The sequence below is a fragment of the Natrix helvetica genome (genome assembly GCF_964273705.1).
Source record: "Natrix helvetica genome assembly, chromosome: 2".
Taxonomy (NCBI): domain Eukaryota; kingdom Metazoa; phylum Chordata; class Lepidosauria; order Squamata; family Natricidae; genus Natrix; species Natrix helvetica.
In genome coordinates, this window is record NC_138552.1 from 292,365,718 (window position 1) to 292,389,025 (window position 23,308).

The window sequence follows — 23,308 nt, forward strand, 5'->3', positions numbered from 1 at the left end:
CCTTCCTTCCTTTCTTTTGTATTTAGATGTATTGTACTGTGTTTGTATTATTTGCATTTTAAAAATAATAATAAAGGAAAAAAATGTCTCACTTAGCAACAGAAATTTTGGGCTTACTTGTGGTGGTAAGTCGAGGACTATCTATAGTAAGGAAGATGGCATTTTTCCCCCCTTTGTCCCAGAATGCAAAAAAAAAAAAAAAGATCCTTTTTGGCATAGCGATTTATTCAACTTCACATGCATTTTTACACAGACATGAGGTACAACATAATACCCGAATGAAAGAAATGTACAGTTTGAATTATATGGAAACGAAGTTATTTCTAAATCAAAAGGGGGGGGGGGAAATAATCAAAGGTTATCCTTTCCAGGAAAGAAAAGAGGAAAAAAATTAAAATAATCGTTAAGAACTTCTTTGCATGTAATATACCTGGCGTTTGATATCAGGGAACAAATTACAGAATCAACGGTCAAATCCAAGGCTGATTTAAGGAACCCAGCTAGCATTCCTGCAAATTAATCCATGCTCTCTTTCAATTTATTTTCAATTGTGTTTTTCGATAGAAGTGAATATTTGTAGCTCAGGGTTGAACTGAGGGTCCTTGGTGCTCTCTGAGCTGGGTGATTTCCTTGCAGATGTTTCATTACCAAACAAGGTAACGTCATCAGTGCTAGAAGGGAGTGAAGGGTTGATTCTCATTAAGTTATTAGCACGGATGATGTCATCTGGTTTGGTAATGAGACATCTTGTTGGGGCCTGCCAGCAGATGAGTCAGAAGAGGAGGAAGGGGAGTGTGGGAGTCAGGGCGAGCATCAAGGCAACCTGAAAGCTCCGAGGGGGAAGAGGGAATGGAGCTGGCAGAGTTAGAGACAAGAGGCGGAGGCTGGGCCTCTTCCATCAGTCCTCAGATGGAGAGTCAACAGCCCGCAGGTCTGGAGGTGGCTGATGAGGGAGAGGAGGAACAGCTGGGTCCAGTGCCTGATATACGGATGCACAGAAGGCAGAGGAGAGGAGAGCAGTGGAAATCTATGGGCCGGTCCTTGGGATGGAAGAGTCACCGCTGCTAGCGAAGCTCCACCCTAGCTCTGGGGATAAAAGGCAAGGGGAGGAGATGAATAGATGTAGCAAACAACTATTCATCTTCCAGCCAGACAGGCTTGTTAGCCTGCGATATAAACTTTTTGCCAGGGCTGCTGGTGCTCCTAATAAAGGAATATTTTGAATTAACGTCAGAAGGTTTGCCGTATTTAGGGAGCTGGGTCAGAACACGGCTGCAAGAAAACCAATCAAGCTCAGAGAGCACCAAAGAGCCCTAGATGGCATTTAATCCAGAGGTGAAATCCTGAGCCAGCAGGGACGATTGGCATCAGTTCTCCAAACCGATGGCAAAAATTGCTGCTGGCCCCGTCCACATCCACCTGGTCACCCTATTGCCGCTCACCTCTTCTGGCTGCTTGCTCGGCCCTTCCGGCCACTCGACCCACCCACCCAATCCGAAGGTGTCTCCCTCCATTCACAGCAGACCTGCTGCAGCCTGTCCCTTTAAGGTAGACCCAGGGAGGGAGGGGGCTGGGGGGAACCATAAAAGGAGCAGCAGGTCTTCTGTAAATGGAGGGAGAAATGTTTGTATTGTCTCTGCTGCATTTAACGTTGAATTCTGTGGCAGACACAATTCAAAGGTTTTCCCCTCCATTCACAGCAGAGCTGCTGCAGCCTGTCCCTTTAAGGAACTTTGACCCCCGGGAGGGAAGGAGCCAGAGGGGACCATAAAGAGAGCAGAAGCTCCGCTGTGAATGGACTCATACACACATTTTTTCCCTACCGGGTTCTGTGGGCGTGGCTTGGTGTTGGTGGGGGCATGTGACTGAGTGGGTGTGGCCATGAGTGACACCGAGTTGGCCACGCCCACTCAGTCACAAGACCACCACCACCACCAAGCCACTCCCACAGAACCGGTAGTAAAATAATTTTGAATTTCACCACTGGTTTAGTCCGACCGTTGATGCTTCAGAGATTTTGCAAACGCATCAGAGATAGACCTCGTTTTTTAAGTCTTACAAAAACAATTAGCGATGAACGGAGTTTCAGAGTCCAGATCTCAGTTTGACGCCGAGGCGGGCGAGCGGTGGGGAGAAGGAGCAACCCCATTGGATAAACACTCCTTGAAAACAGCCGCTTTCTGATTTTTGAGATTCGGGAGGAGAATCATTAGCGAGGACTCTCTCCCCTGTTCCTATTGCATTAGGGAGCAAAGGCAGCATTTCCGTCGTGGAGTCTCCGAAGGGTGAAAAGCATCCACGGCCTCTGTGGGTTTTAGTGAGCCGCAGAGTTGGATGGACATCAAGAACTTCTGAAGAAGGTTGGTTAGTTGATTGGTTGGCCCGTCTGAGTTGAAGTTGCCCTGTCCCCACCACCAGGAAACGTGGTGGTTTATGGGAAACCCGTCGGAAAGAGACTCAAGGGCTGGGTCTCGGCAGGGAGAGGCGACCGGTAACCATCAAAGGTTCGTGGGATGCTCTCATTGGTAGACTCTGAGCTGTTACTCAAGGTTTCAATGCTTCCTTCTCGTTGGAGCTCTGCAAAAGAAGGAGAAGACACCGTTCTGGTTAACGCCGAAGACCGAAAAGAAAAGAGGAACAATGTTGGAAGCAGAGGTGGGATTCAGCAGGTTCTGACCAGCTCTGGAGAACCGGTAGCGGAAATTTTGAGTAGTTCGGAGAACCGGTAAATACCACCTCTGGCTGGCCATGCCCCCATCTATTCTCTGCTTCCCGAGTCCCAGCTGATCGGGAGGAAATGGGGATTTTGCAGTATTGTTTCCCTGCCAAGTCCACCAAGCCACGCCACGCCCACCAAGCCTCACCCACAGAACCGGTAGTAAAAGTTTTGAATCCCACCACTGGCTGGAAGGCTGTGGGGGCCCCTTGAGTTGGGATGATATGGTGTGCAGGGACATACACAGATAGTCCTCGACTTACAACAGTTCATTTAGCAACTGCTCAAAGTTGCAATGGCACTGAAAAGAAGTGATTTGCGACCATTTTTCAGAGTTACAGCCTTGGTAGCATCGCCATATTCACTTGATCAAAATTCAGCAGATTCATGTTTATGACCGTTGCTGTGTCCTAAGATCATGTGGTCACATTTTGGGATCTTTTGACCAGCAAAGTCAATGGGGAAGCCGGATTCATTTAACAACCTGGTTACTAACTTATCCACAGCAGGGATTAAGTTAATAACTGAGGCAAGAAAGGCAGAGGACTAAAACTAAAACAAAACAAAAACTAAACTGAGCTGAGCTGAGCTGAGCTAAACTAAACTAAACTAAACTAAACTAAACTTGAACCTGTACTGAAACTAAACTAAACTAAACCTAGAACTGAACTGAACCGGACTAAAACTGAACTGAACTTGAACCTGAACCTGTACTGAAACTAAACTAAACCTAGAACTGAACTGAACTAAAACTGAACTGAACTAACTAAACTAAACTAAACTAAACTAAGATTGAAAAACTGCTTCTGGCTAAGAGAACAGAATAACAGAGTTGGAAGGGACCTTGGAGGTCTTCTAGTTCAACCCCCTGCTTAGGCAGAAAACCCTATATAATTCCAGACAAATAGTTGTCCCAACTCTTCTTAAAAACTTCCAGTGTTGGAGCATTCACAGCTTCTGGAGGCAAGCCCTTCCACTAATTAATTCTTCTCACTGTCAGGAAATTCCTCCTCAGTTCTAAATTACTTCTCTCCTTGACTAGTTTCCACCCATTGCTTCTTGTTCTGCCCTCAGGTGCCTTGGAGAATAGCTTGACTCCCTCTTCTTTGTGGCAGCCCCTAATAAGACCACACCTGGATGGAAACTGATCAAAGAGAGATTCAACCTAGAAATAAGGAGAAAATTTTCTGACAGTGAGAGCAATCAACCCATGGAACAGAAGTTGCCTTCAGGAGTTGTGGAAGCTTCATCACTGGAGGCTTTCGAGAAGAGACTGGACTGCCATCTGTCAAAACGGTATAGGGTCTCCCTCTTGGGCAGGGGGTTGGACTAGATTGGCAACTTTAAGATTTGTGGACTTCAACTCCCAGAATTCCTCAGTCAGCTGGCTGAGAAATTCTGGGAATTGAAATCCACAAGTCTTAAAGTTGCCAAGGTTGGAGACCCCTGGACTAGAGGAAGTACAAGGCCCCTTCCAACTATATTAATCTGTTTTTTCCCCCAATGTGGCCACTTTAAGATGGGTGGGACTTCAACTCCCAGAATTCCCCAGACAGTGAGAGCAATCAACCAATGGAACAGAAGTTGCCTTCGGGAGTTGTGGGAGATTGGACTGCCGTTTGTCAGAAATGGTATTAGTGATGGCTAACCCTTTTCTCCTCGCGTGCCCACACCCATAATGAAATGCGCCCCAGCCTTATGCGCATGAGCCCACAACCCCCCTGGGGTCTCCCACATATGTACATGACCCACCCTTGTGCCCCATTTTGGGCCTAGCAGGCCTCCCTGAAGCTTCCTGAAACCAAAATGGGGCATGTGGGGTGAGCCCCCCCCCATGCATCTGCATGCATCTCCCGCATGCGGCAAAGACCCAAAAATCAGCTGGCTGGAAGGAGATATGCGCGCATGCGCGATGAAGTTGAGCCCCCCCCATGCATCTGCATGCATCTCCCGCATGCGGCAAAGACCCAAAAATCAGCTGGCTGGAAGGAGATATGCGCGCATGCGCGATGAAGTTGAGCTGGGTGATGGCTTGTGTGCCTGCAGAGTGGGCTCCACATACCACCTGTGGCACGTGTGCCATAGGTTTGCCATCATGGGTGTAGGGTCTCCTGCTTGAGCGGGGGGGGGGGCTGGACTAGATGACCTACAAGGTCCCTTCCATCTCTCTTAATCTGTTAAAGATCTAGTCCTCCTTTTCATCGGACCAGACCAGTGACAGTGAACCTTTTTTGGCTCACGTGCCAAAACGGGAGGAGCACAGGGGGGCTGTGTGTGGGCATGCCACATATGCGCATGCTTCCCACCCTCTGCGTGCATGCGTGCGCAACCAGCGCTTCCCCCCCACTTTTGACACTCTTTTTTTCGCCCTCCCCAAGCTCCAGAGGCTTTCTGGGAGCCTGGGGATGGAGAAAACAGAATCCCCCCCGCCCCCGGCAACCCCTCCAGAGGCTTCGGGAGTTTCCCTGAAGCCTCCGGAGCACAAAGAGCCAGCCTTACGGGCAAACCGGAAGCTCAGAAACAGACTTCCGGTTTTCTCATAGGGCTGTTTTTTGCCCTCCGGAGCCTTCAGTAAAGCTCCTGAAGTTTCCTGAAGGCTCCGGAAGGTGAAAAACTGCCTTACGGACAAACCAGAAGTGACTTCCAGTTTGGCCATAGGGCCGTTTTCGCCCTCCGGAGCCTTTAGGGAAGCCTTCTGAAGGTTCCGGAGAGCGAAAAACGGCCTCAAAAGAAGGCCAAAGTCAGCTGGCCAGCACATGCATGCGTGCTGGAGCTCACAGGGTAACACCTCGCGTGCCCTGACAAATGGCTCGGCCTGCCACCTGTGGCATGCGTTGGCCATCATGGGACTAAACATACTCAATTCCAGCAACCGTTAAGGTTTCCTGACACTCTTTTTGCGACCTTGTGATGGGCGAAGTCAACGGGGAAGCCAGATTTGTTTAGTAACCGCCTGACTAGCTTAACAACCGCCGTGATGCGCTTGACAATGGCGGGAAGAAAGGTCGTGAAATGGGACAAAATTCACTTAGCAGCTCTGTTTCACTTAGTGATAGAAATTTTGGGCTCCATTGTGTTTGTTAAGTTCCATCGCCAATGCCTTCCCACCCCTGCACCCACCAGCATTCAACAGCAGGATTGTGTGCGTATCTCTCACCTTTGTCTGACCCGTTTTCCTTCTTCAGACGTCAATATATATTTTTCCCCCTCTATGAGTATCTTTAGAAGAGGATCAATACGGCAAGAGGCATGCGAGCACAAGGAAAATCCATCAAGAGGGAAGCATTCAAGGTGAGAATGAACGGAAATCACAATATTTACATCGCAGACTCTCGTCAAGAAACCCTTAGAAGGGCTGAAGCAGTGAAGAAGCCCCTACCCACTGCAACGGTATTCCAGGGCCATAGGTGAAGGGGAGGAGAGGATGAAGAAGGAGAGAGAGAGAGAAAGAAAGTAAGAGGGAGGGAGGGGGGAAGAAAAGAGAAGAGAAGGGAAAGGAAGGGAGGGAGGGATGTAAAAGGAGAGAGAAAGGGAGGGAGAGAGGGAGGAATGGAGAGAAGGGGAGGGAGGGAGAGGAACGGGAAAGAAGAGAAGGGAAGCGAAGGGAGGGATGTAAAAGGAAAAAGGGGGAGGGAGAGGGGAAGAAAAGTGAAAGGAAGGAAGGGAGGGAGGGATGTAAAACAAGAAAGAAAGAGGGAGGGGGGAAGAAAGGGGGGAAGAAAAGAGAAGGGAAAGGAAGGGAGATATAAAAGGAGAAAGAAAGAGGGAGGGAGGGGAAAGGGAAGAGAAAAGAAGAAAGAATGGAAAGGAAGGGAGAGATATAAAAGGAGAGAGAAAGAGGGAGGGAGGGAGGGAGGGAAAGGGGAAGAAAAGAGAAGGGAAAAAAGAGAGGTATGTAAAAAGAGAAAGAGGGAGGGAAGGAAGAAGGGAGGGAGAGGGGAGGAGAAGAGAAAGGAAGAGAGGGATGTAAAAGGAGAAAGAAGGAGGAAGGAAGGAAGGAAGAAAAGAGAAGGGAAGAGAAAAAAAGAGAGAACAAGAGAAGAGAGGAGGCAGCGAGGGAGAGAGGAAGAAAAGAAGGGAATAATGGATGGTGGGAGCATGTGCCAAGAGCCCTAGAGGACACACAACCATTTCTTCGTCGGTAAGACTTGAGATACCCTCATCCTTCAAGAAGATGGACCACCTGAAACCCACATAGACCCCTAAAATCCGAGAGAGAAGAGAAGAGAAGAGAAGAGAAGAGAAGAGAAGAGAAGAGAGAATAATTCCTTGGACTAATTCTGTGCGGAGTGCTGCTTGCCTGGGTCTCCACTTCTGGTGCCTGGAAAACGGTACTTACTTACAGGTCTGGTGGCAGTGCTCGGCCTAGGGACAGGTGGATATTTGCTTTGACCTGGAATTACCTTCTCAAACCTAGAGGAGACCCCTCTAGATCTGGGCTGAGGCGCTGGGGGGAAGCGGAGTTGGGAAGCGGTGGTGATGGATGTGGAGACTCTTCTGTGGATAAATAGAGGGCCGTGTTCATTCGAGGGGGGTGAAACAGACACAAAGGGGCAAAATTCAAAGGAAACTAGACAGTACAGGAAGTCCTCGACTTGCAACAGTTTGTTTAGTGACCGCTAAAACGGCACTGAAAAAAAAACTGACTTAGGACCGGTTTTTCCCCACACTTACGACCGTCACAGTCACGTGATCGAAATTTGGATTCTTAGCAACCCCTTCGCATTTATGACATTTGCATCGTCCCGGGGTCACGCGATCCCTTTTTTTTGCGACCTTCTGACAAGCAAAAAAGTCGATGGGGAAGCCGGATTCCCTTAACAGCCAGGTTACTCACTTAACAAACTGCAGTGACTCACTTAACAACCATGGCAGCAAAATGGAGCAGGACTGGCTTGATAAACTTAATAAACTTAATAAGCACCTTAATAATAATGGTAAATAATAACAATAACAAACAATAAATAGCTATAATTATCACTATAATATAAATTTTAATAAATAATAAATAATAAGGCAACGAATAAATCAGTAAAAGCATCTGAATGAGAAATGTAAAATTTGGGCTCAATTGTAGTCGTAAGCCAAGGACTATCTGGGTTGGATCCTACCCAGAGGTGGGTTGTTCCCAGTTCGGCCTGGTTTGGCCAAACCGGTAGCGGTAATCTGGCTTGGGTCGCCGAACCGGCAACGATCCAGGCTGGCCATGCCCCCAAACCGGCTCCCCAGTCTCCGTTGCTGGCATCTTTTTTGATTAGCTTGTAATGGTCTTCGCGCATGCGCACAACCATTAACAGTGAACTGTGCATGTGCAAGCAATGCGTGGCTGGTGCGCATGTGCAAAGCGACCAGCGCACGGGCAAAACGTGCGAACCAGCACCCACCCTGATCCTACCCTTTTCTTTAAAGCAGAGCAGAAACATCACCTACTGCAGGGGTGTCAAACTCGATTCCATTGAGGGCCGCATCAGGGTTCTGGTTCTCCGAACTACTCAAAATTTCCGCTATCGATTCTTCAAACTACTCAAAATTTCCGCTACCGATTCTTCAAACTACTCAAAATTTCCGCTACCAATTCTCCAAACTACTCAAAATTTCTGCTACTGATTCTCCGAACTACCCAAAATTTCCACTATCGATTCTCCGAACTACTCAAAATTTCTGTTACCGATTCTCCGAACTACTCAAAATTTCCGCTACCGATTCTCCGAAGTACTCAAAATTTCCGCTACCGATTCTCCGAAGTCCTCAAAATTTCCGCTACAGATTCTCCGAAGTACTCAAAATTTCCGCTACCGATTCTCCGAAGTCCTCAAAATTTCCGCTACAGATTCTCCGAAGTACTCAAAATTTCCGCTACGATTCTCCGAAGTCCTCAAAATTTCCGCTACCGATTCTCCGAAGTCCTCAAAATTTCCGCTACAGATTCTCCGAAGTACTCAAAATTTCCGCTACCGATTCTCCGAATTACTCAAAATTTCCGCTACTGATTCTCCGAACTACTCAAAATTTCCGCTACTGATTCTCCGAACTACTCAAAATTTCCGCTGCCGGTTCTCCAGAACCTGCTGGATTTCACCCCTGGTCCAGGGTGATTTTAGGATTGGGGTGTCTAAGATGAGTGCCAATCTCTCAACTGAAGCAACCAGCAGATCTGGAGGCCATCACTGGGAAATCTTTTTTTACGCCTAAATTCGTATTTATTTAATGCATCTTCCAGCTGTGATGTGAACCGACTTCCGCCTTGCACGCTAATGGCTCTTCAGAGCAAACGGATGAACTCCGACACACTTCCTCCATCGAAGCGCGATGCAACAGCAGGGGCAGGAAATCAAAGAGAAAGGTACATCTTGCTCTTGCCTGGCTTTCACATTAAAAATAAAAAATCTTACAATGGTGCATTTTTATATTTCCCTCTTTGGGATGTTCTGAATGTTCGCGCAGATTGCTGACCCCCCCCCCAAGGCGGGCTGGGGAATTCTGGGAGTTGAAGTCCCACCCACCTTAAAGTGGCCACATTGAAAAAAAAACCAGATTAATATAGTTGGAAGGGAACTTGTACTTCCTCTAGTCCAGGGGTCTCCAACCTCGGCAACTTTAAGACTTGTGGATTTCAATTCCCAGAATTTCTCAGTCAGCTGATTGAGGAATTCTGGGAGTTGAAGTCCACAAGACTTAAAGTTGCCAATCTAGTCCAACTCCCTGCCCAAGAGGGAGACCCTATACCGTTTTTGACAGATGGCAGTTCAGTCTCTTCTTGAAAGCCTCCAGTGATGAAGCTCCCCCAACTTCTGAAGGCAACGTCTGCTCCATCGGTTGATTGTTCTCCCAGTCAGAAAAATTTCTCCTTATTTCTAGGTTGAATCTCTCTTTGATCAGTTTCCATCCATTATTCCTTGCTTGGCCTTCAGATGCTTTGGAGAATAGTTTGACCCCCTCCTCTCTGTGGCAGCCCCTCAAACATTGGAAGGCTGCTATCATGTCCCTCCTAGTCCTTCTCTTCACTAGACTAGCCAAATTACCCAGGTAACTTCATTAGTGCTACAGTAGTGACCAAAATTGTGGAAACGTTTTGGGAAAAGTATATTTTTGAGGTTTGATGGCTAATAACACTACTTGTTTTTGGAGTAGTACCATAAAATTATATATCAATGGAAAGATACTTTAATCGAGAATGTAATGCAGCAAAGTTTGTTCAATTATCTGCATTCTATGAAAAGTTATAGCCAGCAATAAAACTCAGGTAATAGAAGCAATCATTCAACCTTGGTTTCACATTAAAACAGCTGCAGAACTAAAAGACTTGATTCATTCCATGGGAAAGACATTGTAAGGCCGTAATTCATGCTAAAGGTTACCCAACTAAGTATTAACTGACGGTGATAATTTTTGTATATCTCGTTTTTTCTACGTGTTTCACTTTTCTTTCTTATAACTGCTATTCTAATAGCAAATCCTTCATAAAGGTTATTGCATTACGTTCTTGATTAAATTATCTTTCCATTGATATATAATTGTATGGTACTACTCCCCCCCCCCAAAAAAAGTGGTATTATTAGCCATCAAACCTCAAAAATACTGTACACTTTTTCCAAACGTTTTCCACAATTTTGCCCACTACTGTAGAATGAAGTTGGGTTTGGGAGTTTGGTAATGGTAATTGGTAAACATCTGCAAGCAAACAAGCTCAACCTTCAACTACAAATATTCTCATTTTTCCCATTGTTTTTATAGATGCCCCCGCCAGCGTAGTCCAAACTGAATCCCAAAGTTTCAAATTTGTTGAACAGTGAAGACAATTCCCTAATCGAAAGAAGGACTAGGGGAGACATGATAGCAGTGTTCCAATATCTCAGGGGTTGCCACAAAGAAGAGGGAGTCAAACTATTTTCCAAGGCACCTGAGGGTAGAACAAGAAGCAATGGGTGGAAACTAATCAAGCAGAGAAGCAATTAAGGAGAAATTTCCTGACAGTCAGAACAATTAATCAGTGGAACAGAAGTTGCCTCCAGAAGTTGTGAATGCCCCAACACTGGAAGTCTTTAAGAAGATGTTGGATAGCCATTTGCCTGAAACGGTATAGGGTTTCCTGCCTAGGCAGGGGGTTGGACTAGAAGGCCTCCAAGGTTCCTTCCAACTCTACTATTGTATTGTATTATTATTGTATCGTCCGAGAACAGCTAGTTTCGATGAATCTTCACCCCCCTTTGATTTTATGATTCTTTTTTCCCCCTCTCTTTTTAATGGAGAGTCGACAAGGATGGAAGGGAGGACTGAAGAAGTCCAGCTGAGGCCATCCTATTTTCTGTCTTATCGAGAAACGAACAAAACGGAAAAGAGAAAATTTCATGGAGCTGTCAGATGGCAGCCTGGGATTCTTAAAAAGGCAAGGCGGCCTTTTGTCCCAGCCGGCTGGCTTAAATGCAAAACCATTTTTATACGGGACATTAATCCAGAGTTGAGTTTGGAGATCCGCGGAGTCCTGGAACGCTCATAAATTGCGTTTCCTTTCTGCCACATGTGCATTCTTTTTCTCTCTTTCATATTGTGAAATCTCCTCCCAGGTGATTTCGCCTCTTTAATAGCTTTTCCTTTCTGGCTTTCCCCAAAACAAAAGGGGCCGCCGTTTTCAGCCGAAGGGGCAAGAAATCTCTTTGGTGGAGCAGAGAAAAGAAACAGGAGGCAGAATCTGGGGAGCAAAGATGGGACGTGAATAGAATAGAGCTGGAAGGGGACCTTGGAGGTCTTCTAGCCCAGCCCCCTGCTCAAGCAGGAGAACCTACCATATTGCCCCGAAAATAAGACTGGGTCTTATATTAATTTTGTTCCAAAAGACACATTGGGGCTATATTTTCTGGGAAATACAGTACTAAATGCATCCACCTGGTTGATGATCTTAATTGGGTTTTATTTTTGGGGTAGGGCTTATATCAATTCAATTTTTTTACTACTGGTTCTGTGGGCATGGCTTGGTGGGCGTGGCAGGGGAAGGATGCTGCAAAATCTCCATTCCCACCCCACTCTGGGGCCAGCCGGAGGTGGCATTTGCAGGTTCTCCAAACTACTCAAAATTTCCGCTATCGGTTCTCCAGAACCTGTCAGAACCTGCTGGATTTCACCCCTGGCTTATACTATGAGCATCCTGAAAAGTCATGCTAGGGCTGTGATGGCGAACCTATGGCACTTGTGCCACAGGCGGAACGCGGTGCCATTTGTCAGGGCATACCCGCGCTGGCCAGCTGACTTCGGCCTTCTTTTGCGGCTGTTTTTCACCCTCCGGAGGCTTCCTTGAAGCTTCTGGAGCACAAAAAAAAAAACGGCCTTATGGGCAAACTGAAAGTTCAGGAACAGACTTCCAGTTTGCTTGTAGAGCCATTTTTCGCCCTCCGGAGCCTTCAGGGAAGCCTCCTGAAGGTCCCTGAAGGATCCGGTGGTCGAAAATTGGCCCTACAGACAAACCGAAAGTCACCATTCCTGAACTTCCGGATTTCCCGTAGGGCCGGTTTTCACCCTCTGGAGGCTTCAGGGAAGTTCCTGACGCCTTCGGAGAGCATCCGGAGGGGGCAGGGGAGGCATCAGGGTTGTGTTTGACTTTTGGGGAGGAGTAGGCATGGCCAGAGAAGGTGTGGCCAGCTCAACGTCATTTGTGTCGTGGGGGGGGGCTGTGGTGGCCCAAGCGCTCTGCCAGCAAAAAAGGGCTCCTGAGCTCCGTTTTTGGCTGCAATAGCCTCCTGCAACTCTCTGCCAGTGAAAACGGAGCTCGGGATGGTACAAGGTTGAAATGCATTTGAATACACACTAACTTGCATCTCGTAAAAAGGTATTTCAAGACCGGTGCTCTGACAGACGAGTTGAACTCAAAACACACTGACAACATCTCCTCCAACGGTGACAAAATGTTTGCAAAGTGCTTGCAAACGTTTGCAATTGCCAAGCTTGTTGGCGCTCCGACCAACAGCCCATGGCATAAGGTCTCCTGCAATGGTGAGATTCTCCTGGTTTTAACAACCGGTTCGGTATAATCGCGCGATTTGCTGTGCATACGTGCGCAGTTTGAAGAAAACTTCACTTCCGGGTTTCTTTGGAGGAGTAACACAGCTGATTCGTGTGGCAATCTACTCTGCTGCACGAATCAGCTGAGAATATAAAGGTAAGAAAATAGCGTAGGCAGGCAGGTGGGCCCATCTGCTCGTCGGGCGAACCAGTTCACTCCCAGCTGATCATCAGAGCTATCGATGTGCCCAAACCGGTCCGAACCAGTAGAATCCCACTCCTGATCTCCTGCCTTCAGGAAGGGGTTGGACTAGAACAGGGGTCGGCAAACGTAAACACTCAAAGAGCCATTTGGACCCGTTTCCCACAGAAAAAAAAACACCGGGAGCCACAAAGGTCCTAACCAGAAGCCCCCTGTTCAATTCCGCAGCTGACTGGAAGTTCAGTTCCCCCACCAAAGAGTCTCCTCCTAGAGCGGCGTCCTTTTTCCTCTACCTGTCATAACTGAAAGCCCTATCAATTGTGGAGACGACTGGAAAACCCTCCCTTTGCCATAGAGTCTACTCCTGGAGCACTGCGCTTCTCTCCCCTTCCCCACCGGAAGCTCCTCTCAAAATTGTGGCGCCGACCAGTGACGGAGCCGCAGCAGAGGGAGGAAAGAGCCACAGGCGGCTCCAGAGCCGCAGTTTGCGGAGCCCTGGACTAGAAGAACCTGTGAGGTCCCTTCCAGCACTATATGATTCTATATTTTGTGGGCAGGCCGACGTGGCAATGGCGGTGCGGTGGTGGTAGTGAGAAGCCAAGGGAAGGCATTCACGCTTTTCATTGCCATAACCCGTCAGGATGCGTTAAGTTCAAGGGGCTCTTCTGGCGAAGGGAATGACCCCTTTAGCGATTCATGAATGGGAGCAGGAGACTGGAAAGAACGAATTGTAACCCCATCTTCACATGTCATTCACTCCATCCGTCCATCGCCGGCCTTCTGTGCTTCAACGAAGGTCTTCCCATTCATTCCCTACCTTTGCAGTGCTTCTCAAGTTAGCCAACTTGAAAGATAGGTGGGCTTTCACCTCCTAGAATCCCTCAACCCCTAGCATTCTGGGACTTGAAGGCCCCAGATCTGAAATCAGGCTGGCTTGGCTGGGGAATTCTGGGTGTTGAAGGCCAGACATCTTCAAGTGGCCAAATACAGGTAATCTTCAACTTGCAACCATCCATTTAGTGACCCTTCAAAGTTATGAATGGGAGGGAGAGGGAATTAAACATGAGCCGGACATCAAGATGTTGGCGTAAGAACCAGAGGGGGTATTCAGCTGGTTCTGACCGGTTCTGACGAGCAGAAATTTTGAGTAGTTCGGAAAACTGGTAAATACCACCCCTGGCTGGCTCCACCCCCATCTATTCTCTGCCTCCCAACTCCCAGCTGATCGGCTGGGTTTTCTTCTGTTCCCCTGCACAATGGGGTGGGGAGGAAATGGGGATTTTACAGTATCCTTCCCCCAGGAGAGGGGAGGAAACAGATTTTACAGTATCCTTCCCATGGAATGAGGAGGGAATGGGGATTTTGCAGTATCCTTCCCCAGGAGTGGGGAGGGAATGGAGATTTTACAGTATCCTTGCCCTGGAGTGGGGAGGAAACAGATTTTACAGTATCCTTCCCATGGAATGAGGAGGGAATGGGGATTTTGCAGTATCCTTCCCCCAGGAGTGGGGAGGGAATGGGGATTTTACAGTTTCCCCAGGCGTGGGGAGGGGAGGGAATGGAGATTTTACAGTATCCTTGCCCTGGAGTGGGGAGGAAACAGATTGTACAGTATCCTTCCCATGGAATGAGGAGGGAATGGGGATTTTGCAGTATCCTTCCCACAGGAGTGGGAGGGAATGGAGATTTTACAGTATCCTTCCCCTGGAGTGGGGAGGAAACAGATTTTACAGTATCCTTCCCATGGAATGAGGAGGGAATGGGGATTTTGCAGTATCCTTCCCACAGGAGTGGGAGGGAATGGGGATTTTACAGTATCCTTGCCCTGCCATGCCCACCAAGCCATGCCATCCCCACAGAACCGGTAGTTAAATTTATTTGAATCACACCACTGGTGAGAACCAAGGACATTCCGGTAGGTGTTTACAGAAGCTATTCCCACAACAATATCTAGGAACCAGATTGGATGTCGTGACCTGCACTAATTTGGGTGTAGCAGAATTTGAAGTTTAACTATATGGGGGACAACGTGGGAAAGATCCAGATGTGGTTTTGCCTTCACATGTGCCAAAGTGATGTACTCAATAAAGTTTTGCATGAGGAGCTTGGAAGCCTCTCGACTGTGCTTACTTTGGTTGGTTTCGTCAGTCGGAACCTTGACAAGTGACTTATGACAGCTTTTCACACTTATGGACATTGCAGCCTCCCCGTAATCAACATGATAAAAATTCGGCCACTTGGCAGCTGACTCCTATATATGACGGTTGCAGTGTCTTGGGGTCATGTGATCCCCTTTTGTAACCTTCTGTCGAGCAATTGGTCTGTTGTGACCCATAAGCGGCCTGCGGAGCTGGCAGCAAATCCGGACAGTGCGGAGGTTGGGGAGGAACAGGGGACAGTCCTGGAGTCTGGGGAAGACTCTGATGAAGGCTCCGTGTCGGAGGCAGAGAGGGGACCAGAGCCGTCTGACAGTTATCAGCTGCCTTCGGAGTCGGAGATCAATAAGGCAGAAGAACAGCTGGAGCCTATTCCCAGTTTGCGCATGCGCAGAGCTGCCAGACGAAGGGAAGAGCTAAAGAACAGGGGTCGACTTGGGAGTAAGGCCACAGGTGGACGATGATTGGCCCCTCCCAGAGGAAATAAAAGAGGAGCGAAAGGGGAGTGGAGTTTGCAGGAGACCATTAGTTCGCTTAATTGGTTTGTGACTCTCCGAGACGCCTTGCCAAGTTTTGCAGATATCGGCCAGGCAGCTCTCCAAGCCAGATAAGGTCTGTGACTGTAAATCCTCCCTTGAAAGACTTTGCTGGATGTGAATGAGAAGAATTCACAGTAAATTAATCAAAAGGTTTTTTTGTTGTTGTTAGGACAAGGAGTCTGCTTCGTGGTTTGGGGAAGTCTAGGTCAGAACAAATATCCAGAATTATCTAACATCATCAAGAGAGCAGCGAACGTCCGTGACCTTGCAAAGGCCAGAAGAAAAACCTAGACATTGGTCACTGGGAAACCCACCTATAAAAGGATCTGACTTCAATTTATGACTTTATTCTCCTTTACAGGAAAGAGATTAATCCGGTCCGGTTATGTCCCAGAATTTTTAGCCAAGAGCTGAAATAGACATCAAGCCAAGCAAGACTCCCGAGGGATGATGTGAAGCAGGTTAGGCTAAAATAGCTCGCCAAGGCCATTCATAAGGACTAGAAATGTGCTAAAAAATGTTTGTTTCCCAGATGTGCGAGTTGAAGCTCTCGAAAGGCTAGGCTCTGATTGCCAATCAGACGGGCCCCGAGGCTACGGAATCGAGAAAAACACACATTCAGGCTGATTTATTTTTTGGAATGGGGTGGGGGAGAAGGAGAGATTTTGGGACACACTTTTCAGTTGAGTTGTAGCACTTTGATAAATGTTTTTTTTTAAATCCTTCTCTCTCCACAGTATTTGTGTACAATAAAGATAAATAGACCATAAAGTGGGAAGCTAAGACGCCCTGCAGTTTGAAAGACCTTCAATCCACTTCCGGTTCACTCAGAATGCCAATAAAGAATTCTATTCTATTCTATTCTATTCTATTCTATTCTATTCTATTCTATATTCTATTCTTCTCTATTCTACTTGATTCTCTTCCTTTCTCTATTCTATTCTATTCTATTCTACTCTTCTTTATTCTACTCTATTCTCTTCCCTTCCCTTCCCTTCTCTATTCTATTCTATTCTACTCTCTAGCATTCCATTTCCTCTTCTCTTCTCTTCTCCTCTCCTCCCTTCCCTATTCTGTTCTATTATATTTTTCTCTATTCTCTTCCCTTCCCTTCCCTTCTCTATCCTATCCTATCCTATCCTACTCTACTCTAGTCTCTACCATTCCATTCCCTCTTCTCTTCTCTTGTCTTCCATTCCCTTTCCTCTTCTCTTCTCCTCTCCTCCCTTCCCTGTTCTGTTCTGTTCTATTCTCTATTCTATTCTTCTCTATTCTACTCTATTCTCTTCCTTTCTCTCTTCTCTTCTCTTCCTTTCTCTCTTCTCTTCTCTTCTCTTCTCTTCTCTTCTCTTCTCTTCTTCTCTATTCTACTCTATTCTCTTCCCTTCCCTTCCCTTCTCTATTCTATTCTATTCTACTCTCTACCATTCCATTCCCTCTTCTCTTCTCTTGTCTTCCATTCCCTTTCCTCTTCTCTTCTCCTCTCCTCCCTTCCCTATTCTATTCTGTTCTATTCTCTATTCTATTCTTCTCTATTCTACTCTATTTTCTTCCCTCCCCTCCCCTTCTCTTCCATTCCCTTCACTTCCCTCCCCTATTCTATTCTATTCTATTCTATTCTATTCTATTCTATTCTACTCTACTCTACTCTACACCATTCCATTCTCTCTTCTCTTCCATTCCCTTTCCTCTACTTTTCTCTTCTCCTCTCCTCTCCTCCCTTCCCTATTCTATTCTGTTCTGTTCTGTTCCTAAGGATTTCCCCCTTTTCTTCTCTCGTAAAAATAAATTTCGTTGAGGATTTTGTTCTTGAACCAAAAAAAAAAAAAAGAGAGAGAGAGAGAAACAAGAGCCTTGACAACTTGGTTTTGTCAAAACGTCGGTTTGCTTTCATTCTTTTGGAATCTACCCCAGTTTGCGTCATTCATGTTTCTTGGGTAACGAAAAGGACATCAGATTTAAAAACAAACAAACAACAAAAAAGAAGAATTGTTCACACAAACCCTTTTCTTTTTGACACTACTACGGTTGTTTGAAGTTACACGGCACTGGAAAAAATGGCTGAAGACCATTTTTCACACTTACAACCACTGCAGCATCTCCATGGTCATGTGATCAAAATTCGGACACTTGGGCAACTGGCTCATGTTTTTGACAGTTGCGACATCTTGGGATCATGCGATAATCTTTTATAACCTTCAGATAAACCAAATCAGTGGGGAAGCCAGATTCACTTAATAACCACGTTACTAACTTAGCCACTGAAGTGATTCACTTAACCGCAGTGGCACGAAAGGTCGCAAAAAGGGGCACAGCTCACTTAACAACCGTCTCGCTTAGCAACAGAAGTTTTGGGCTCCATGATGGTTGCAGATGGAGGACTACCTGTACTATGGATGAAGTTAGATATGACTTTGGCTCAAGAGGAGTGCCAGTTGACCATTAAAATACCAAGGGCTGCTCTTGTGGCCACTCACATTTCAGAAGCTTGTGGACGTACACACAATCACCTAATAATCCTACAGTTTATGAATACACCACCGAAAGATAATGCAAACATGATTTTTTTTTTAGACGTATATTCCAAGAATAAAAGGAAAGGGAAAGGTTCCCCTCGCACATATGTGCTAGTCATTCCCAACTCTAGGGGGCGGTGCTTATCTCCACTTCAAAGCCGAAGAGCCAGCGCTGTCCGGAGACGTCTCTGTGGTCATGTGACCAGCATGACTAAACGCCAAAGGCGTACGGAACGCTGTTACCTTCCCACCAAAGGTGGTTCCTATATTTCTACTTGCACTTTTTACGTGCTTTCGAACTGCTAGGTTGGCAGATGCTGGGACAACGAACGGGAGCTCAATGCCGTTACGCGGCGCTAGGGATTCGAATCGCCGAACTGCCGGCTTTTCTGATCGACAAGCTCAGCGTCTTAGCCACTGAGCCAGCCAGTCCCTCTTATTTATTCCAAAAATAAATTATAATTACGCTGTTCTGATGAGCAGGCAGGCAATCGTTTCAGGGAGAAAGGGTGAGTCTCAAAAGTATACATGATAATAAAACTGAGTTGCTAACTGATTGAATATGATAATGGAAAGATAATTAAATAAAGGTTAAAATATTTGGAATATGGACAAATATGAAACTGTTATGGGGAGAATGTAAAGCAGAAGTATGTGATTCACTTTTATACATGATAATTAAACTGAGTTGCTAATTGATTGAATATGACAATGGAAGGACAATTAAGTATGGGTTAAAATATACACTATATTGCCAAAAGTATTCGCTCACCTGCCTTTCCTCGCATAGGAACTTACTGTAAGTGACATCCCATTCCTAATCCATAGGGTTCAATATGACATCAGTCCACCCTTGGCAGCTATAACAGCTTCAACTCTTCTGGGAAGGCTGTCCACGAGGTTTAGGAGTGTGTTTATGGGAATTTTTTACCATTCTTCCAGAAGCGCATTTGTGTTGTCACACACTGATGTTGGACGGGTTTACGTGGCTACCACTTCGTGGCTGAGTTGCTGTCATTCTCAAACACTCCCACGTTCTTATAAGACAGCTGACAGTGGACTGTGGAATATTTAGGAGCAAGGAAATTTCACGCCTGGATTTATTGCACAGGTGGCATCCTATCCCAGTTCCACGCTGGAATTCACTGAGCTCCTGAGAGCGACCCCTTCTTTCACCAATGTTTGTACAAACAGCCTGCATGCCTAGGAACTTGATTTTATACCCCTGTGGCCATGGAAGTGATTGGTACACCTGATTCTCATTATTTTACGACTGCGAGGGTCCCCCCTCTCGCAGGTATGCCCCCCTGCCCTGGTGAGGGCCCACCTCGATGAAGGGTTTATTAACCCAGAGAGGTGGAGGAAGCGGGGGATTAGGGTTTTTTTAGCAAAATGTTTTTTAAAGTTTTTAAGGGGTTCCAGGGAGCGGGGGAGGGTTATTCAACCTGGGGGTATGGACACAGCCAGGTCAACAGGTGGGGTCAGGATGGAGGGGAGCGGAGTGGGGGAGGTGAGAGGAAACAGCATTCCTATAAGGGGGATTCCAATAGCAACGGTCGTAGGGAGGGGCGGGCGCGAGGACACCAGAAGAACGTATGGTCGGTTGGGAGACCGGGGCTGTTGGACACGCCCGGTCGCTTGTACCAACCCCCGCAGTCTAGGTGGACAGGATCGGCAGAGCCTGGGCCTTAGGCTGATGTTATGTAATGCGAGGTCCGTGGTTAACAAGGCCCCCCTCATCAGGGACCTGATCTCAGAGGGGGAGCCGGACCTCGCAGGAATAATGGAAACCTGGTTGGGCCCGGAGGGGGGATTGCCCCTCGGGGAAATGTGCCCTCCGGGTTACCGGGTATTCCACCAGCCACGGGCCCAAGGTAGGGGCGGTGGGGTAGCGATAATCATCCGGAAAGATTTGGCTCCGAGAGAATTCACTGTGTCGCAGACATCTGGTTGTGAGTCTCTGGGCGTGAAATGGGGCCCAGGGAGACAGTTGGGTCTGTTGATAGTATACCTGGCTCCCCGCCATACATCAACGGCCCTGCCCGGACTCCTCAAGCGGATCGCGGAGATGGCGGTTGAGACCCCCAAGCTATTAGTGATGGGGGATTTCAATCTGCCGTTGATGGGAGAGGCATCCGAGGTAGCCCAGGAATTCATGGCTTCCATGACAGCCATGGATCTGACTCAAGTAGTTCGGGACCCCACACACGAAAGAGGCCACATACTGGATCTTGTGTTTGTCTCCGACCAGTGGACGAGTGATCTGGGAAGAGGGAATTTAGTCATCACGCCCCTGTCATGGTCAGATCACTCACTTCTCCAACTGGACTTCCCTGGCGCTACTCCCCGCCGCGGGGAGGCGGAACCAGATTGTCCCAGATGGTTCCGCCCCAGGCGTCTGATGGAACCAGATAGGTTCCAGGCGGAGCTTGGGCCACCTCCTGCAGACCTGTCCCGCTCCCGGGCAGAGGACCTGGTAGCCGCGTGGAACAATGCGGCCGCCGGAGCCTTGGACCGGGTTGCGCCTTTGCGGCCTCTCTGATGGCAACAATCGACCCGGGCCCCCTGGTTTAACGGGGAGCTAGGGGCGATGAAATGCCACAGGAGACGCCTAGAGAACAAGTGGAGATCCTCCCGCTCCGAATCCGATCGAACACAGGTAAGAGCCTACTTAAGGACCTACCTTGTGGCAATAAGGGTGGCCAAACGTCAATATTGTGCCACCCTTATAGCATCCGCAGAGAACCGCCCTGCGCCCTGTTTCGGGTGACCCGCTCCCTTCTGTCGCAGGGGCAGCGGGATCCCCCATTGCAGGGCAGGGCAGAGGAGTTTGGGGAATACCTGCAGGATAAAATTGATCAGATCCGGAGGGGATGGACCCACTCCAGTACTCCAGAGGGGGCGTCCGAGGCTAGTCTTGAGAATCCATGCTGGGAGGAGTTTGACCCTGTTGTCACCGAAGATTTGGACAGGTTGCGCGGGCGACTGCGAGCCACCACATGTTTATTGGACCCGTGTCCCTCCTGGTTGGTACTGGCTTCCTGCGAGGGTTCACAAGGCTGGCTACTGGGACTGGTGAACGCTTCATTGGGTGAGGGCCTTTTACCAACCGCCTTGAAAGAGGCGGTGGTGAGACCCCTGCTCAAGAAGCCTTCTCTGGACCCAAAGGAGCTAGCAAATTATCGTCCTGTCTCCAACCTTCCTTTTTTAGCGAAGGTTGTTGAGAGTGTGGTGGCTCAGCAGTTCCCGCGTCACCTGGAGGAAGCTGATTATCTAGACCTGCGCCAGTCCGGCTTCCGGCCCGGTCACAGCACGGAGACGGCCTTGGTCGCGTTGGTGGACGATCTCTGGAGGGCAAAGGATGGGGGTTGTTCCTCCATCCTTGTCCTATTAGACCTCTCGGCGGCTTTCGATACCATCGACCATGGTATCCTATTGCGCCGTCTGGAGGGGTTGGGGATCGGAGGCACCGTACTGCGGTGGTTCCGCTCCTACCTCTCTGGCCGGACGCAATGTGTGTTGACAGGGGAGCAGAGATCGACCCCGAGGCCCCTTACTTGTGGGGTCCCACAGGGGTCGATCCTCTCGCCTCTCCTGTTCAACACATATATGAAACCGCTGGGCGAGATCATCCGTGGTTTCGGGGTGGGATATCATCTGTACGCTGATGACACTCAGCTGTATATTTCCACCCCAAACCACCCCAACGAGGCCGTCGAAGTGATGTCCCGGTGTCTGGAAGCCGTGCGGGTCTGGATGAGTGACAACAGGCTCAGGCTCAACCCCTCCAAGACAGAGTGGCTGTGGCTTCCGGCTTCCCGGTTCAACCAGCACATTCCATCGCTGGCCATCGGGGATGAACAATTAGCCCCGGTGGAACGGGCACGCAATTTGGGCGTCCTCCTTGATGCCCGGCTGGCTATGGAAGATCATGTGGCAGCCGTGGCGAGGGGGGCGTTCCACCAGGTTCGCCTGGTGTGCCAATTGCGACCCCTTTTGGACCGGGAGGCCCTGCGCACAGTCACTCACGCGCTGGTGACGTCTCGCCTGGACTACTGTAATGCTCTCTACATGGGGCTCCCCTTGAGGTGCACCCGGAGACTGCAGTTGGTCCAGAATGCAGCCGCGCGGGTAATTATGGGGAGATCGAGGTTCTCCCATATAACACCTCTCCTGCGCGAGCTGCACTGGCTTCCTGTGGCCTACCGAGTGCGCTTCAAGGTGTTAGTTACCATCTTCAAAGCGCTCCATGGCACAGGGCCTAGTTATCTGCGGGATCGTGTCCTGCCCCATACATCCCTGCGGCCCATTCGCTCACACAGAGAGGGTCTCCTCCGGGTGCCGTCCTCTAGAGATTGTCAGAGGGCAGTGCCCAGGAGTAGGTCCTTCTCTGTGGCGGGCCCTACCCTTTGGAACGACCTCCCCCCAGACATTAGGACAACAACCGACCTCCGCTCTTTCCGTAGTAAACTGAAGACCCACCTGTTTCGTCTAGCCGGCCTGGCATAACTCGACAACTTTTCCACCCCTTGGTCATTTTTAATTGTTAATTTTAGTTGTTTAAATTTTTAATGTTATTGGGGTTTTAACCTTCCTGAGTATTGTAATTTATTTATTTATTTTTACCTCCTCTGTATGACACTGTTTTGATTGTTGCTTTTGTACGTCGCCCCGAGTCCCTGTGGGGAGAGGGGGCGACTAATAAGTTCAAATAAATAAATAAATAAATAAATAAATAAATAAATAAATAAATATTTGGATGGGAATATTTTTGGCAATATAGTGTATGAAATATGGACACGTATAGAACTCCTAAAATGATGAACAAAATGAGATGTTTACTGCTTGTTATTCTATATAGTAGATTAAGGGAATTGTAATGAACATTGAACAGTAACGATTGTTATTTCAAGACAATTAAGGGTAACCTAAGCCAAGATATGGAAAAATGGAGAGGGAACATGAAATATACTTACAATGGGAAATTATTGAAATTATAAAGACAGAATCACGAATTTGGGGCGTGTAAGGATGCATAATTATATAAATATAATGATGAGAATAGCTGGGAATTATAACTAGGTCTACATCTTGGCCAAAAATGGGTTGGGGGAGGAGGGTGTTGAAAAATACAATTACTATATATGTATACTTTTTTTTTCTCTTTTAAAAAAGGAGGAAGATAT

General features: G+C 47.8%; 1 protein-coding gene across 1 annotated transcript in view; it reads right to left on the reverse strand.

The window, feature by feature from the left end:
- Nucleotides 1-215: 215 nt before the first annotated feature.
- BCAS3 (BCAS3 microtubule associated cell migration factor) overlaps nucleotides 216-23,308 on the reverse strand; it is a 630,880-nt gene continuing 607,787 nt past the window's right edge. Inside the window, exon 24 of the mRNA XM_081943945.1 lies at nucleotides 216-2,577. Within this exon, the coding sequence (XP_081800071.1) occupies nucleotides 2,432-2,577 (146 nt within the window). The 3' untranslated portion in view covers nucleotides 216-2,431. The remainder of the gene's footprint in view (nucleotides 2,578-23,308) is intronic.